The sequence below is a fragment of the Amblyomma americanum genome, chromosome 4, assembly GCF_052857255.1.
Source record: "Amblyomma americanum isolate KBUSLIRL-KWMA chromosome 4, ASM5285725v1, whole genome shotgun sequence".
In the NCBI taxonomy this organism is placed as follows: Eukaryota; Metazoa; Arthropoda; class Arachnida; order Ixodida; family Ixodidae; genus Amblyomma; species Amblyomma americanum.
Genome location: NC_135500.1, coordinates 221,285,520 through 221,302,230, shown reverse-complemented (window position 1 = coordinate 221,302,230; position 16,711 = coordinate 221,285,520). Strand labels below are relative to the sequence as shown.

Here is a 16,711-nt window from a genome sequence, read left to right as displayed (position 1 = left end):
CAGACGTGGAACACTATAGCAAGCAGCCCTCGTTTTAATCATAGCTTTCAAGTTTTGGCCATTTCCTTGTCTTGACTTTTTTAAAGCTGCACTTTGTCACTTGCCGCAAGTAATGTTAGCTAGAGAGCCGCTTTGCTAACAGCAATTTTTGAACCTAGGAGATAACGTCGACACTGTGCAACCACACAATTGTGAACTGGAGCCATAATCGCACAAGTGAGATGCCAGCACAGCTTTAGCTTTGTTGGCAATGTTCCATGGTGGGCATCATAGTCGACCTTCCATCTGGAGCCATAATCGCACAAGTGAGATGCCAGCATAGCTAGCTTTGTTGGCAATGTTCCATGGTGGGCATCATAGTCGACCTTCCATCTGGAGCCATAATCGCACAAGTGAGATGCCAGCATAGCTAGCTTTGTTGGCAATGTTTTATGGTGGACATCATAGCCGATCTTCTATCTAAGTTCAATTTTCTTCAACCGTTGTGAGTTGTCAACTGCCAGTTGGTCTTCGGTGAGGACGATTTTTTCACCAGGCTTGAATGCAGGTAAACCTCGGTAAGGACAACTGGCACAACGAAAGGCATCACCCAGGTAGCACTAAAGGAAAAAATTGGAATAAATATTTTAGGATACAGTACTGAATGTTGTTTTTGTGTACTACAACAATAAAGTGTGCTTTCCAGATACTATAAATTCATATGCAATATATACCTAATTCAATTTGTAACATTTTACTATATCAGAAATTTTTATCACTGGTCGCTAAATTGCTGCCACACAACTTCTCGCTCAACTTACATTTCCACAAGAAGACTTGGGCTGTTGAACGGCAGCTGCCTTAGCAGCTGCTTCACGGTCAAGTTCTTCTGCAAGACCACATGTGCAGTTTCTGCAAGCACGACGCTTCTTCTCACCACCACATGCTGCTGTGAAACCACAGGAAAGAAAGAAAACATTTTTTTAACTCGCATGAAAACCTGAACTATATTGCAAGGGCTTAGATTAAACTCTGTTCCTTAACACATTCGTTATGGCAGTAATTTTTTGGCCTATAATCCCTGTGCGCCATGGCCCGCTGATGTGCTACCCTTAGATTTTTTCAGGTGCGGCATGGCCCACCAGTGAGCATTCGGCAAAGTCAACTCATTGGAACCGACAACAGATGGCAATAGCAACATGGCATGTGCGTTTTCCACAGGCTCTGCAAAAAACCTGAGCTATCCCATAACTTCATAGCACCATTCAGTGTTCGTGCCACACAGCAGAACTACTCGACATGACCCACCGGTGACTGACGACGCAGTGAACATGTTACATTTTAGCTCGCTCTCCATAACTAAGTCTATAAATGCACAAAAGAATATTAAATAAACTGCAGCTTCCCCTCTTCAGGTACTTGGAGGATAAAATAAAAATATAATAAAGACAAAAACACTGGGTGTATTTTCACGACACAAACAACCAGAACAATGTCATGCTAAAATATGAGCACATGGCTTACACGACACTCGGCTGTCTGCTAAAGGGGACCTCTCTGTGTGTGCATGAGTCATACGCTCACTTTTGTTAACCTGATCAAGAACGAGATATCACTGAACACCCTAAAGTGAAGCATAATGCATCAAATTTGGATTGGCTTGATACACTTGCCAATTTATCATGTCTTGCACAGGTTTTTTTTTTTTTTGCCAAAGCAAGAGTGCCAGCACTCCCCCCTCCTCACGCACACACGCGAGCGCACACACACACACACACAGCTCAGGTATGTCCATGTGTGTTCGTGTTATAGCTATTTCAGTAGCTAGTCCTACCTGAAAGGCAGAGGTTTCAGGCCACTAAAGAGATGACAGACAATGCAACAGAGCATTTTGTAGTATTTTCGAAAAGTGTAAGGAACGACGGGCTCTGTGTGTAGGCTCTCAAGAGAAATATTTTTTTCAGAAAGGGGTGAAGCATTATTGTTGTTGCTTGCTAACTTATTGTCAAATCAAAAAAGCATATATACTTTCTCGGGAAGCCTTGCATACAAAAATATTTTTACTTCAAGCTCAAATTTATCTTCCTAAGTAGCGTGTACTTGCCCTTGAGTGCACTAGGGTCCGGTTTCTGGAAGTCTTCCTCTGTTATCAGCTGGTCCGGATCTACAAGCTCTACATCACCATCAAGCATGTCTTGTGCTGACAATGACCAAATCTTCCCTACATCTACCAGAGGAAAAATGAAGACAGGCGTAGATCACAGAGGTGAGGTTCGCGGACGTTTTATCATCCTAACGTAAGTGTTTAGTGACTTAAATAGCATGTAAAGTAAACAACACTTGCCAAAACAGGAACTAGAGCCTCAATCAAGAAAGCAGACATATGTGTTCACATCACAGCAGTCCAAAGTAGGATACAGACAAAGGGATGACAGACATAGACGAGTGCTAGGCCTTTTGGTTTTTTGTTTCTTCCTAAAGAAAAAGAAACAGCCGTCGGAAAGCTACATAATTACTGTGCCAGCTGACAGGCATTGGCTATATAATAAGTCTCTATACCAATATTAACCTTGTTCTCGCCATATCTAGATTGTTAAACTGAGCTTTCATAAGGTAGAAAAGGCCAAAAAGTTAGAGATGTCGCCAACGTCAACCAATCTTGCAAGCAAACATCAGTGTTTCAATAAAGCTTTTTTAGCATGGGTCGAAGAGGCTAGGCTACACTGCCATTCACTTTAAAACGCTGATCATAGAGTCCTTTTTGGTGCGGACATAGTAAGTTTTGACTGAATGGTGGGAGAATTATAAATGCAATTTTCTGAACAATAAATGCTTTTCCGCAGCGACAGACAAACATTAACATATACACAGAATACACAGAAAGAGCCGCAGAATAGATTTTTACTAAGAACAAAAAAAATGAGGTTGTCCTCAAAGCTCCTTTAAGGAAAATGAGTTAATGTGCTTTTACATGTAAAACCAACACTGGTCTGCGAGACATGCCACAGATGAGGGCTCCGGATTTGATTTGACTACACAGGGTTAATATGCACTGATACCAAGACATGCAATCGTGCCTCTCGCCTCCATTGAAATGCAGCCACTGCTCCCCCAACTGAATTTGCGAACGTGTGCTCAGCAGCCAAACAGCACAACCACTCAAACACCACAACAGGTTTATTTTATGGAAAACTTTTTTTTTCCTACACATACACACTGCTCTGGTGAGCACATGTTTCTAAAAGGTACTTTTACAGAAAGTTTACAGTTGAACGAAGTGGGAATTCCCATAACAGCTGCTGGGAGCATTTTATTTTTAAAAAATGTATGTGAGCTTATAAGTTATATGTAGTCATTATTATGAACACATGTAGAGAAATAGACACTCAAGTTTCAAAAAGAGCACAATAAAGCTTTAAATGGCTAACCAAACTGCTTTATCACCCCTACCCTCAGTATTACATCAATTTAAATAACGTATTACCTGCAGAAGGCTCCTGGCTTCCAACAGTAGCCTCAGCAAATGGGAGCTTTGAGGAAGAACCAATCTCGTAGCTTGGCTTTGAACAGGTTATTTCCACACTATCTCCATCACTGGTGTTCTGCAGATATTTTGCAAGAAAAAAGCTTATAATGTGGCAACTTTTCTAGCCCTAGCACCACTCAAGATGCAAATGACACTAAGCTGTGCAGTAACCAGAACATGGCATTATCTGCAATCAACATTATAGTCCCTTCCACTGGTGATGCTTGCTACTCTACAGCTGTGGAAACAAGGGTGCAGGAAGTAAAACTCATACCTGAACTGTCTACAGTGCAAATTCATTTCAAAGCTCTTCAACAACTGAAATCACATATAAGTGAAAAGTCTGGCCTCTATGAATATACAGCACCAGGTGCGAAAGCCAAATGTGCAACAGGTTTTTAAAAATAGAGATGTACATTCACTTAGCGTGTGAAAGAAGTACAGCAATATACAGCCTCATCTAGGTCGAATGAAAGCCCACAGCAAACAAATTGCAGTTGTAAGAACATCACCTAACAGCCAAAACTCAACTGCATAATGCTGTGCCACAGGAGAGTTGGCAGTAAGAAAAATGAAAGATTTTGCTTTTATAGAAAACTCCTCTGCAGAGCTACCTTGTTTCCAGATTTAATGCTGGAAAATATGATCATGCTGTCAATTTCGACCATGTACCATATTTACTCACAAAATGAACACACTTTTTCAAAAAAAAAAAAAAACCTGTCCAAAATGTGAGGTGTACTCATTACGTGGGTGAAATATTCAGAAAAACTGCACAGTGAAATTGTGCAGCCGTGTTTCAAGCCTCACTTTTGCTATCGCTCAATTTTGTTCATGCCAATGCCTGCCCGGCTCAAGTGTTGAAAATGGTAACTCAATGGCTAATGAAATAAACCAAGGAACGCCACTAAAATGTTACGTAAAGCCCCATGGAGTAACAACACCATCTTACTTCACACCACCAGACACATTAGTAAATCGCTATTTCTCTGTAGGCGATACTGGACTGCAATGTACCAGGTGCGAAAGCCAAATGTGCAACAGGTTTTTAAAAATAGAGATGTACATTCACTTAGCGTGTGAAAGAAGTACAGCAATATACAGCCTCATCTAGGTCGAATGAAAGCCCACAGCAAACAAATTGCAGTTGTAAGAACATCACCTAACAGCCAAAACTCAACTGCATAATGCTGTGCCACAGGAGAGTTGGCAGTAAGAAAAATGAAAGATTTTGCTTTTATAGAAAACTCCTCTGCAGAGCTACCTTGTTTCCAGATTTAATGCTGGAAAATATGATCATGCTGTCAATTTCGACCATGTACCATATTTACTCACAAAATGAACACACTTTTTCAAAAAAAAAAAAAACCTGTCCAAAATGTGAGGTGTACTCATTACGTGGGTGAAATATTCAGAAAAACTGCACAGTGAAATTGTGCAGCCGTGTTTCATGCCTCACTTTTGCTATCGCTCAATTTTGTTCATGCCAATGCCTGCCCGGCTCAAGTGTTGAAAATGGTAACTCAATGGCTAATGAAATAAACCAAGGAACGCCACTAAAATGTTACGTAAAGCCCCATGGAGTAACCACACCATCTTACTTCACACCACCAGACATATTAGTAAATCGCTATTTCTCTGTAGGCGATACTGGACTGCAATGTACTAGACTAAAGGTTTGGTTATGGCGTTTAACATCCCAAAGTGACTCAGGCTATGAGGGACGCTGTAGTGGAGGCCTCTGGATAATTTCGACCACCTGGGGTTCTTTAATGCGCACTGAAATTGCACGGTACACGAGCAAATAGTAATTTGCCTCCATCGAAATGTGACCGCCGCAGCAGGGATCGAACCCGCGTCTTTTGGGTTAGCAGCCGATCACCATAGCCACTGAGCCACAGCGGCAGCTTGTACTAAAGAGAGTACATCATTTTCATAAATGATATAAGCACAAATAATTGAACAGTTTAGACAAGCCAACTTATAATATATTCCCAGGTAATATTACACAAGACAAAGTATACACTTGGAAGAATCACTAAAATACTCTACCTGACAAATATCAACGAAGCCAGACAACTTCAAATTATAGACCAAGTTCCCAGAATCCAGGTCGGCTCCTGCACATGATCAGTTGTCATTTAATACCATGAAGCAACATAATCAGGCTACAAATAATGCAACAGTAGGCAACTATAGCTAAAGATAATAGGCTAGTCTTTATTAAACAGCAAAAATTACAAACTTCTGCTGTGTTACACAGTGAATGCTCGAAAATTAAGCTGCCCACCAATGTAACCAGTTAATGCATAAGAAAAGCCAGATCGTTATGAACTTGAATCATTTGAGAGCGAATTCCATCAGATATACGGTTTAATGAGTGGACATATGCACTAGCTTAGTTTCTTTACCTTCATAATAACCCTCACAAAATCTTTGGTTGCAGTACCTCTAGCCAGCACAACATAAACACAATATCATGATGCAATGCCTACCTCAATTACGTTGTTGTTAAAAAGAAGGTTAACTAAACAGAAAGTGCTCCTTAACAACAAAAAAAAAGCAGAACTAAAAAGGAAGCTATGAGAGGTTAGTTTGCTTCTTATGCAGTCAGTCACACTGAGGCATTACCAAAATACTTTCTGCGATTTGGCTAAGATCACAGACTATACAATCTGTGGGTGTAGCGAAGTGCTTGAGGGCAATATCAAACTTTTGCTTAAGTTACAGTAAGTGGACCATCATGTAGCACGAATAACTAAAGCTTCTTTTTACTATACCACGAGCACTCCAAAAATTATGCAGTATGAATATCTGTTTAATACAGCCACCACTTAAGAGCTGTAATATAATCGGGGACCTATCATACACTGTGGCAGCACAACACAGTTATACAGGGTTTTTCACCTAAGACTTCGCACAATTTTTAAAAATAAGCTTTTTAATTTAGAAGAGCGCTTTTTTTGGCATAGCATTGTTAGCGGTGTAGTACATCAGAATACAGCTAAGACATGCTAACTAGCAGGACAATTAGCTAATATTGAATAGTTAAATTTTTAGCTATTACTGTTAGGCTCCTTAATTTTGAGACTGTAGCCCACCGTAACATCCATATCAGTTTTTAGAATTTCGAAAACGCGGTTACCTTCGGCGCTGTGGCCCAATAAAATCTGGCTATTACGACTAGTTATATGCACTGGAGAGGTTGCTTTGCATGCATGCTTCTCAGAAGCGCATGTATTCTGGCGTGATGTAGTCAAAGTTTGTTGGGCCACAGTGCCGAGAGCAACCACATTTTCGAAATTCTAAAAACTGATATGGATATCACTTACGGTGGGCTACACACTTCTCAATAATTAAGGAGCCTAACAGCAATAGTTACAAAAGTTAACTATCCAATATTAGTTAAATAACCTGCTAGTTAGCACGTCTTAGCTGTATTCTGATGTACTACACCGCCGACAAGGCTATGCCGAAAAAGGCACTCATAACTCAAAAAGCCTATTTTTAAAAATTGTGTAACGTCTTAGGTGAAATACCCTGCGTATACATATATATGATAAAACCTGACACTCCATCACAGTGACAGCATAATCCAGTACACATCAAGATAAGCTACAAGGGTAAGAAATTACAATGCATTTTTAGTGAAATCACCATTGTTATTTACTAAACAAAGAAGAAATCCATGCCATGATCAAGCAAATCAGTACAAGCTTCAGTGGTGCACCATACTCTGTGCATCAACGGGAAAGAACAGCACCAATGTTGCCATAGAGCAGAAGCCATACAGCGCTAGGGGCCTACAGAGCAGCAAAATTCGGTAAAGTGCAAAGTGAGCAATGCATTCTTGACTAGTTAAAGCAATGTGGAAAACAATGCAATGTGAATTACCACTTATCTTGATGAGAAGCTTTCCATTTGGCTTTAGTAAACTGATAATGTTAAGGAGAGTGTCGGAGTTTGGTCGCATCTGTGGTGTGACAAAACCAAGCACTGTCGCATCAAAACTTGATCCTGGATGTTTAGCTAAAAAAAGAAAAAGGCCTTATGGTCACTACCATTGGAAGGAGAAGATGACAGAATCCATTGTAAAACAAGAATCTATGCTTCAGAAGCTAGTACAGTCATGGGCACCCTTTTCATATGCTGTGCTACCTACTTGGCAAGCCCTTAATTCCTTTGCCTCTTCCTCCCTCCACATGAATAACGCAAAGCCAACAGCCTGCCAAAAACACTGCACAGCAGCTGATGCAGCACATTGACAAAAGACTCTGTAGATGGGTAAACAAGAACAAATTTGTTTTATTTTCTCTCCACATGCGCTCTGTACTTTGTGCCGACATTATTTTCCTCTGGTTGCGGACACCATTGCTCAATCCATGAAACAATAGAAGAGCACAGCGCACACTTTTGGCCCAAGTGGAATAAAAATCTGAATCCTGATACTATGAATCCTTTCCTGTGGTTATGCTATAGCAACATAACAAAATTACCTTATCAAGCAGGGAAAGCATTTTTAAACACCTTTTGCAATACCTAACAAAAGGTGTTTGAAAGGTCACTAATGCAGTTTGATTGCAGCTGTGCCCCAAAGCCGCGAGTACTAAAGGCAAGTGTCTTTCGAAAAGCTTCACCTGTCCTGGACACGTAAATGTGGCAAGCTGGCACTCAAGATGCCAGTCCTTTGCCACCTTAAAAAGGTAAGAGAAAAAAGCCACCCCCACTACAACTCTTCCTTTCTTTCACACTAGACATGTCAGAATGAGAACAATGGTGCCTTTCTTGTTTCCAGCTGCTAATACAAGAAGCATCTTTTTCCTGGTACTGTGCTCTTTGGGGGCAGATATTCAGAGCAGATATTTCCACATCAGGCCTTGGCTTTTAGGAATAGGGAGAAAAAGTGGGCTGCAACCCACGGTATTTTGTGATAATGCTTGTAGTTTGCGACTCTGAAATTATAGAAGGGTCAATGTATTTTCAGTGATGTCTTCAACAATTTCTATTCCACTAATGTATATGACAGATCATATTCTAAGATTTATTATTTGGTTATCAGAAAATGCATGTAACATTTATTTACATGTTTTCTTTTTTGTACAATGTGTTGTGATCTTCCCGTCCATAATTTTCTTCATGTGTAAGAAAGGTCCACTTTATAGAAATTACAAAAGGAGTAAGCAACTTCCTTGTAAATTACTACACGAAAGTTACATTACTCATTATACCAAGAAGTAAGTTAATTATGGTAAAACCATTTCACTAATGATTTAACTGGAACCTCTGAACATAACTGTCTCTTGAAGCTTGACTTTAAAGGGACTATACACTACCAACATTTGCTTGCTTGTTTTCTTCTCTCAAATGATGTGTTAGACACTAGAATATCTGGATCACCCAGTGATATTCGTCTACAACTGCTAAACAATTTATATTTGAATTTCTTCTTGACGCTGTTTCGGCTTCATCAACCAAACGTTGGCAGAGACTTGTAGTTGGTCTTTAGGTCACGTGAGGTGCAAAAAGAATGGCAAAATAACTGCTGATATGTTGTTTGTTTTCATTTCAGCTCTTGAGGCTGGCTAGTTTGAGAAGTATAGTGAACTAACACTAGAAGCAGCGTTTATATTGTAGTTTTTATCGTGCCCCACATGACTTGAAGTCGAACTATATGTCACAGCCATCGTTCGGTTGTTTAATCAGAAACCAAAACAGCATGAAAGAAGAAATTCAATTATAAATTATCTAGTGGTCGTAGGCGAATACCTCGCAGTTATCCACACATTCTAGTGTCTAACGCATCAGTTCGTCTTAAGACCAGCATTTTTTTTTTTTAGCAATAAAACTTACCGTCTGTCATCTTGTAGTTATATGACTTACTAGGCATGCACATGCTTTATGGTTTATGGGGGTTTAACGTCCCAAAGCAACTCAGGCTACGAGAGACGCCCTAGTGAAGGGCTCCGGAAATTTTGACCACATGGGGTTCTTTCACGTGCACTGATATCGCAGAGCACACGGGCCTCTAGCATTTCCCCTCCATCGAAATTCGACCGCCACAGCCGGGATGGAACCTGCGTCTTCTGGGTCAGCAGCAGAACTCCATAACCACAGGGACACCGCGGCGGGGTAGGCATGCACATGTTTTCTAACTGAAAGGGTATTTGTAAACTATAATTACATTAATCTGATTGCACACGATCACATTACACTCGTATAATTATGTGTATGTGCATAAGATATTTCTTTCTTTCATGTAATAACTGCGGTATTGAAACCGCTATATAGCCAACATGTAGGTTGGTGGGACCCTTGTCAAACGGTGTGTACAGCTTTTTGTCCCGCCTTCTTGCTTAAAAGGAAAATAAACGACTTTCCTTGAAAGAAGAAAACACGCAACTAAAATTAGGTGTCTATAGTCTTTTAAACCCACGAGACATCTTGCATGAAATGATTTCAAACAGGCCCCAAGACCATAACATGATAATAACAAATTACAAACTATGCCACCCGGGAAAGAATCAAGGAGAGAGTGAGCAAACTAAGACAGGTCAAAAGGAAAGCAGTGCCATAGTGAAGGGCTGTGGATTAATTTCGACCATCTGAGGTTCTTCAACCTAACACTAATATGGCACAGCGCACAGCCATCTTTTGCATTTCATTTCCATTGAAACATGATATGTTAGAATAAACACAGTTATTTGGCTAAGAATGGTAGAGCTCATTGCACAATTAAATGAGCAGTGTAAAACAAATGCAACACAAATCTCACAGGCACAGTCACTAGAAATTCCACAACAAATTAAACGACACGGTTACCTCCACCTTTAATGATGTTTATGTCACAGTTCCCAAAACAATAGAAAGATAACCATATGTGAAAACAATCACACAATTTTGCCACCTACTACTGTAGCCAGACAGAAATAAGTGGGCTGCAGAAATCTGGAAGCCAGCTTCCCTGCACAAGTGAACTCCTTCACCAACCAGTCATTGGGGAAGAAATTAGGTGCAGCCCTGGAGATTTCTGCATTCTGAGTTATGCCGCGAGTCTTCTTCACGCTCCTGCATGTGCTGCCGTCGCGATTAAGGTATAAACCGCAGTTCTCTAAAGCCACTCCTATGGGACGGGATGAAACGTAGCCATGCAAAGCTTTCTGTCGCTCTGCAGCCATGGCTAGGCAGGAAAGAGAAGGAGACAGCCATTTGTCCCTGTGCAGTGGGGAGTGGATAATAGTCGTCCGGGAGTATAAGCAGTATAAGCGCATGCAGGGCATAAGGCTTACAACAGAAATCTCCAGCGCTGCACCCAACTTCTGCCCACTGGTGAAGCTGCGCCGTCATAGTGAAGTTCAGGTTTATGGGGGTTTAACGTCCCAAAGCGACTCAAGATATGAGGGACGCCGTAGTGAAAAGCTCCGCAAATTTCGACCACCTGGGGCTCTCCACCATGCACTGCCATCGCGCAGTACAGTGGCTTCTAGAATTTCGCCTCCATCCAAATTGGACCGCCGCGGCCGGGATCGAACCCGTGTTTTTCTGGTCAGCAGCCGAGCGCCATAACCACTGAGCCACCGCGGCTGCCATCATAGTGGAGTGTTTTTGTTTCTACAGCCCACCTGTATATGCATAAGTTTCAAGTCTCCCAGAACTGGCTCAAGCTTTATTAATACACAAGTGTCCGATACTTTTTCCCAATTCAATAGGCCGAGGTACAAGGCTGATTCTTAATATACCTTAACGTCTGTTAAGGCCACACTGGAAGAAATAATGTTTACTAATATATTTCTTTTCCAAGCATGACCACATCTGACACACAGTTAACAAATATCGTACTCTCTTTCGCTTGCTCATTCTCAAACACTTTGTGTGAATGCGACTGCCAGTTAAAAGTACACAAAGTGCACTGATTTAACTTTCTAGCAAATGTAATCACAGCGACAAAACGGCAGGTCACGTTTACTGTGTTGGGTTACGTACAGCACATAGAACAAATAGCGGGCCCTAAATAGTCAAAAAAGATGCAACATTATATAGTACTTACACTCGGGCAATTTTTGTGCATTCTCGACTTGGCAGAGGCTGGGATCTTGGATCAAAGATTGAATTTTCTCGACGACATCCTTAAGTCGCTCAGCAACAACCTGGCCCTCCCACAAAACCAAGACCCTGTTCCCTCTCTTCAAAACTTCGTCCATTCCTGAAAGCACAATAACAACCCTGCTAGGTTTTAGTCGTCATTTTACTCATCAAATGTAGTAAGCAAACTGCGCACTTTAAACAAGTGAACGATATAGCCGGCCTTCGGGGCTAGTACGGCCTTTCGCCGCCACGCGCCGCCACCGGAGTAGGACGCCCGTCGCATCACCGTCGCTAGAAACCATAGAGCTAGAAACGCAGACCGTTCTCAGCTGTTCTGTCGTTGACTTTTCGACTGCGTTCATGTTGTTTCAAGTACAATCAAAACTTTTTTAAAAGGGAGCTCGGAAGCTCTTTCGACTGCGTTCATGTTGTTTCAAGTACAATCAAAACTTTTTTTAAAAGGGAGCTCGGAAGCTCCTGTCGCTAAAGGTAGCCGGCCCATTTCAGTCGTGTCTTTGCGGCTGTGCAATGCGCTCGCGCGTCGTCTGCTGCGCTGATATGACAGCGCGCGCCTGCTTGAATCCAAATCGTGAAAAATTGTTCTGTCACCTTTAAGTTCGCTTGTCTGAGGGTCGTTTTTTGAAAGCAGTGTTTGGCAGCAGCTAATACTGAAAGATTGGGTGCTGAAAAAGCTCTGTTGCGTGCTGTGTACTCATGTAACAGACGACGCAAGCCGTAATCGGGCATGCGCTAAGTAGCACGTAGAGCCGTTAGACTGCTTCTAAAGCGATACCTGATCCCGCGTTTCCTTCGTAGTTTTTGAGTTACCATAGTCGCCACCGGAGCCACAGTTGGCGCCAGAAAATGTGGAGCTGTGCCATGTGGTATCATCATTTGATGGCCGGCCGCGCACTTTCCTGCAGCACTGTTTCTCGAGTCGCAGTGTTGACGCTCAACTTTGAGCGGTACGCGCGAAAAATGCGCCCTGCTGTCAGTGCAATCAGTTATGTAACGTGGCGCTGCACCATCTGCCTGAAGATAGCGCTGCGCGGACTACCTCAGCGCAGCGGGTCTTCAATGCTCCTTTTTAACTTTCTCTCGCATTCCTTCAACTTTTTTCAACTTATGCCTCATGGCACACTTTTCGAATAAAAAAAAAGATATAGGGGTTCATGTATTCAATAACGGTACGTTGTGACTCTAAACTTACTCCAAATCGAGAAAAAAAAAAGAACATTGTGGTGTCCAACTCCCACATGGCAGGTTCGTGTACTTTCGCGTTTCACTGTTTCACGTACTTTCGCGAAAGGTGCTTTTTTGCAAAATGTTGAACTACGTACGTCATGCTTGTCAGTAACATTGAATGCGTAGTTGCACCTAGAGGAGCGGCCTCAAGAAGTGAACCGGTTCATGAGCTTAATTAAGCCTGCATGTGCTCGTTGCATATGCTGCCATCGCTCTTGCACTTAGCAACTCTGGGCAAAAGCTGTTATTGTGTCGAGAACGAAGAGAAGTTGATCTGACGGGTAGAGCAGCCCATCTAGAGGTCTTGGCTGCGGGTGAACTGAAGGAGTGGCTGGTTGCTAACCGTCTTCGTACACAAAGTAAGGTTCCCGCATTCTATATGCTCGCCGATAACTCGTGCAATGTAACTGCTCACATAAGCGGTAGCCGAGTTTAAGCGATGGCAGGTGCTGTGGCAAAATTGTGATAGTAATTAAGCTTCTGAAGCACCAATCTTTCTCTCAACAGCCTCGGCGCTGCTTGCACAGTCGACGTCAGGGGAGGCTTTGGAGCTGAAGTAAAAGTTAGTTGCGCAGAAGAGAGGAGATCAGCGGGTATGAGCCTTGACATCGAAGCACATGCATTCTTTGTGGGCAATATTGGATGCTGAATTAGACGCAGCGATCACGGTCTTCAGTAGCTTTCCGAGACCTGACAGTGCAGCCCTATCATCCAACATGTCGTTGCACCCGGATGACATTCGCAAACTGCCAAACAGGGATTCAATTGGATCGCTGTTGAATTTGAATTTTCGGGTGGGGACGAAAAAGAACTTCTATTCTGACAGCAGATATTTGACGCACGCCACTGTAGAATAGGTAGTGAGCAGAATCGCCTAATATACGTCTCGCTCGTCTGTGAGAAATTCACGGGTATGCCCACATCTTTTTTTCTTTTCAGCGCTTCTAAATACATAGGGACAGATTGAGTGCGGAATACGAACTTGAAAAAGCCTCAGGAAAGCATGAATGCAATTAAACACGCATGCAAACGCGAAAGCAATTAAGAATCGTACAGCGCGCGGCCGATCACCGCTAGCCCAGCTACTCGTATTCTCGAAGAGAGCGGAGGCACCCGACGCAAGGCGGACCGACGCGCCAGACGTATTCTACCGGATGGATGGATGGATGGGTGGATGGATGAATACGGCTGAACCCTTTAAATCGGACAGTGGCTCATGCCACCTAGCCATGACTTGTGAAATTTTACTCCGTTTTTAGCCACCAATCATATAACCTTCGCTTGGTTACTTCTACCCGCTTAAAATCTACTTTCCCTTCACTATCCTTAAACCCCAATGCCTTGGGTAAATCAGCCCCGCTGCTTTCCACTGTAGGGTGAAGCCCTTTATAGAAAGGTATCAAGTGTTCAGCAGTTTCCTCCTACCAACGTGTCTATCTCGTTGTACCTGACTCTATACGTCTTAGTCCGCAAAACTCCTGTCCTGGCCTTAAACAACAAAGAGCTTCCCCTACAATTATCATAGATATTTTCTTTAGCAATTTCCTGCTTAAAGGTCCGGTATGTTCCCAGTGCCGATTTCGTCAGCATCCCTGTTTTCCACAGAGCTCTCTCTGTTTCTTTAACCTTTTCTTAACCGATAATTGCTGATTTACCCCCCTTACTGCTGTCCAGATATTTGCTTGTCAATTTTATAGTTCGCTTTCTCCATTTCGTGTCAACATTCTTTATATACAGGTATCTGAAAACTTTCCTAGCCCACTGCTTTCCCCCCATTTTTCTCAATAGTTCCTCAAATGCTATCTTACTGCTAGCCTCTCTGCTCTCGAAAGACGCCCATCCCATATAACCCTGTACCCCCTGATTTGGTATATTGCCGTGTGCTCCCAAAGCTAACCTCCCTACTCCCCGATGCTTTATTTCTAACCTTGCTTGAACATCTGGTCTCATGCACAGGACCGCATTACCGAAAGTCAGGCTAGGGACCATCGATCACCCCTTTCCAGATCCCTCTTACCACTTCATACCTATTGCAATTCCACAGTGCCCTATTTTGCATGACAGCTGCATTCCTACTAGCTTTATTCATTACATATTTTTCATGCTCTGTCAGATACTCAGCACTGTTATTTATCCACACCCCAAGATACTTGCACACATCCACTACTTCTAGCATGAACTCCTGTATTCTATGCTCGCCGCCCTCTTCATTATATATCATGACTGCAGATTTTTCCTTACTATACTTGAAACCTAATCTATCTCCCTCTGTACCACATATGTCTATCAACTTCTGCAAGTCTTCCTTGTTGTCAGCCATTAGCACTATATCATCCGCGTATATTAGTCCCGGTAATGACTGTTTAATCAATTCCCCGTGCTTGAAAAAAGAAAGGTTGAAGCCTAGTCCGCTCCCCTCTAGCTTGGTCTCCAACCCTTGCAGGTACCCTTGCAGGTACAACAACAAAGGGGACAGAGGACATCCTTGTCTAAGCCCCCGCTGTATCTCTACAGGCCCTGATACATTTTTCCCATTTTATGACCACTCTGTTATATATATATATATATATATATATATATATATATATATATATATATATATATATACTGTAGGGGTTCCAATGCGCCAGTTTACAAGTGTAAGTACAGTATTACGACAAACGCGACTGTTCGTTTTAAAGGTTTATTGTGCCAACAGTTTCGGGAGTGGTATTCCCTGACGAAGGGAATACCATTCCCGAAACTGTTGGCACAATAAACCTTTAAAACGAACAGTCGAAGGGAATACCACTCCCGAAACTGTTGGCACAATAAACCTTTGAAACGAACAGTCGCGTTTGTCGTAATACTGTACTTACACACACACACACACACACACACACACACACACACACACACACACACACACACACACATATATATATATATATGTGTGTGTGTGTGTGTGTGTGTGTGTGTGTGTGTGTGTGTGTGTGTGTGTGTGTGTGTGTGTGTGTGTGTGTGTGTGTGTGTGTGTAAGTACAGTATTACGACAAACGCGACTGTTCGTTTTAAAGGTTTATTGTGCCAACAGTTTCGGGAGTGGTATTCCCTTCGACTGTTCGTTTTAAAGGTTTATTGTGCCAACAGTTTCGGGAATGGTATTCCCTTCGTCAGGGAATACCACTCCCGAAACTGTATATATATATATATATATATATATATATATATATATATATATATATATATATATATATATATATATATATATATATATATATATATATATATGTGTGTGTGTGTGTGTGTGTGTGTGTGTGTGTGTGTGTGTGTGTGTGTGTGTGTGTGTGTGTGTGTGTTTTCTGCTGCTTTATAAGTAATATTCTTTAAGCGATAAATTAATCTTAGTATCATTATCCCACTGATTAGCACAACACATTAAAAAAATTAAACATTCCCCTATGCACCTTGGTTTCGGTGACTGTTGGCTCCCTTCATAAGTTTGTCAAAACGAGTCCCTCATTTCCCCTACCTTATCTGCGATATATATATATATATATATATATATATATATATATATATATATATATATATATATATATATATATATATATATATATATATATATATATATATATATATTAAAAGATTAATTACTCCCACACTCTACTCCCAATTCTACTCACACAGCGCCGTCATGCGGCAGCCGCGAGCGGCGGCGGTGCCGGCGCCCGACGGCCTGAGGAGAGCGTTTGCCCAGGCACAGAAAGTATAGAGGAGGCGCTGGCTACGCATGAAGATCCGAAGCACCTGAATTCACTTTACTCCAAGTGAGCTGGACAGTGTCTGGTGACTGCTAGGCCTAAATTCCGTTTGCCCCCTCACTGGAAGCCATTTATG

General features: G+C 42.0%; 1 protein-coding gene across 2 annotated transcripts; it reads right to left on the bottom strand.

Annotated features, from left to right (window-relative positions):
- Positions 1 to 217: 217 nt before the first annotated feature.
- LOC144129432 (anamorsin homolog) lies at positions 218 to 11,831 on the bottom strand. 2 transcript variants are annotated; one of them, XM_077663599.1, is made up of 7 exons: positions 11,550 to 11,831; positions 7,400 to 7,534; positions 5,558 to 5,625; positions 3,464 to 3,581; positions 2,084 to 2,206; positions 801 to 928; positions 218 to 599 (listed from the first exon to the last, which is right to left on the bottom strand). In XM_077663599.1, the coding sequence occupies exons 1-7, from the start codon at positions 11,701 to 11,703 to the stop codon at positions 456 to 458; spliced, it is 870 nt and encodes a 289-aa protein (XP_077519725.1). In that variant the 5' UTR covers positions 11,704 to 11,831; the 3' UTR covers positions 218 to 455. The 2 variants fall into 2 exon arrangements, with proteins under 2 accessions (XP_077519725.1, XP_077519726.1); XM_077663600.1 differs by having other exon boundaries at positions 801 to 925; positions 11,550 to 11,830.
- Between the last annotated feature and the right edge of the window lie 4,880 nt (positions 11,832 to 16,711).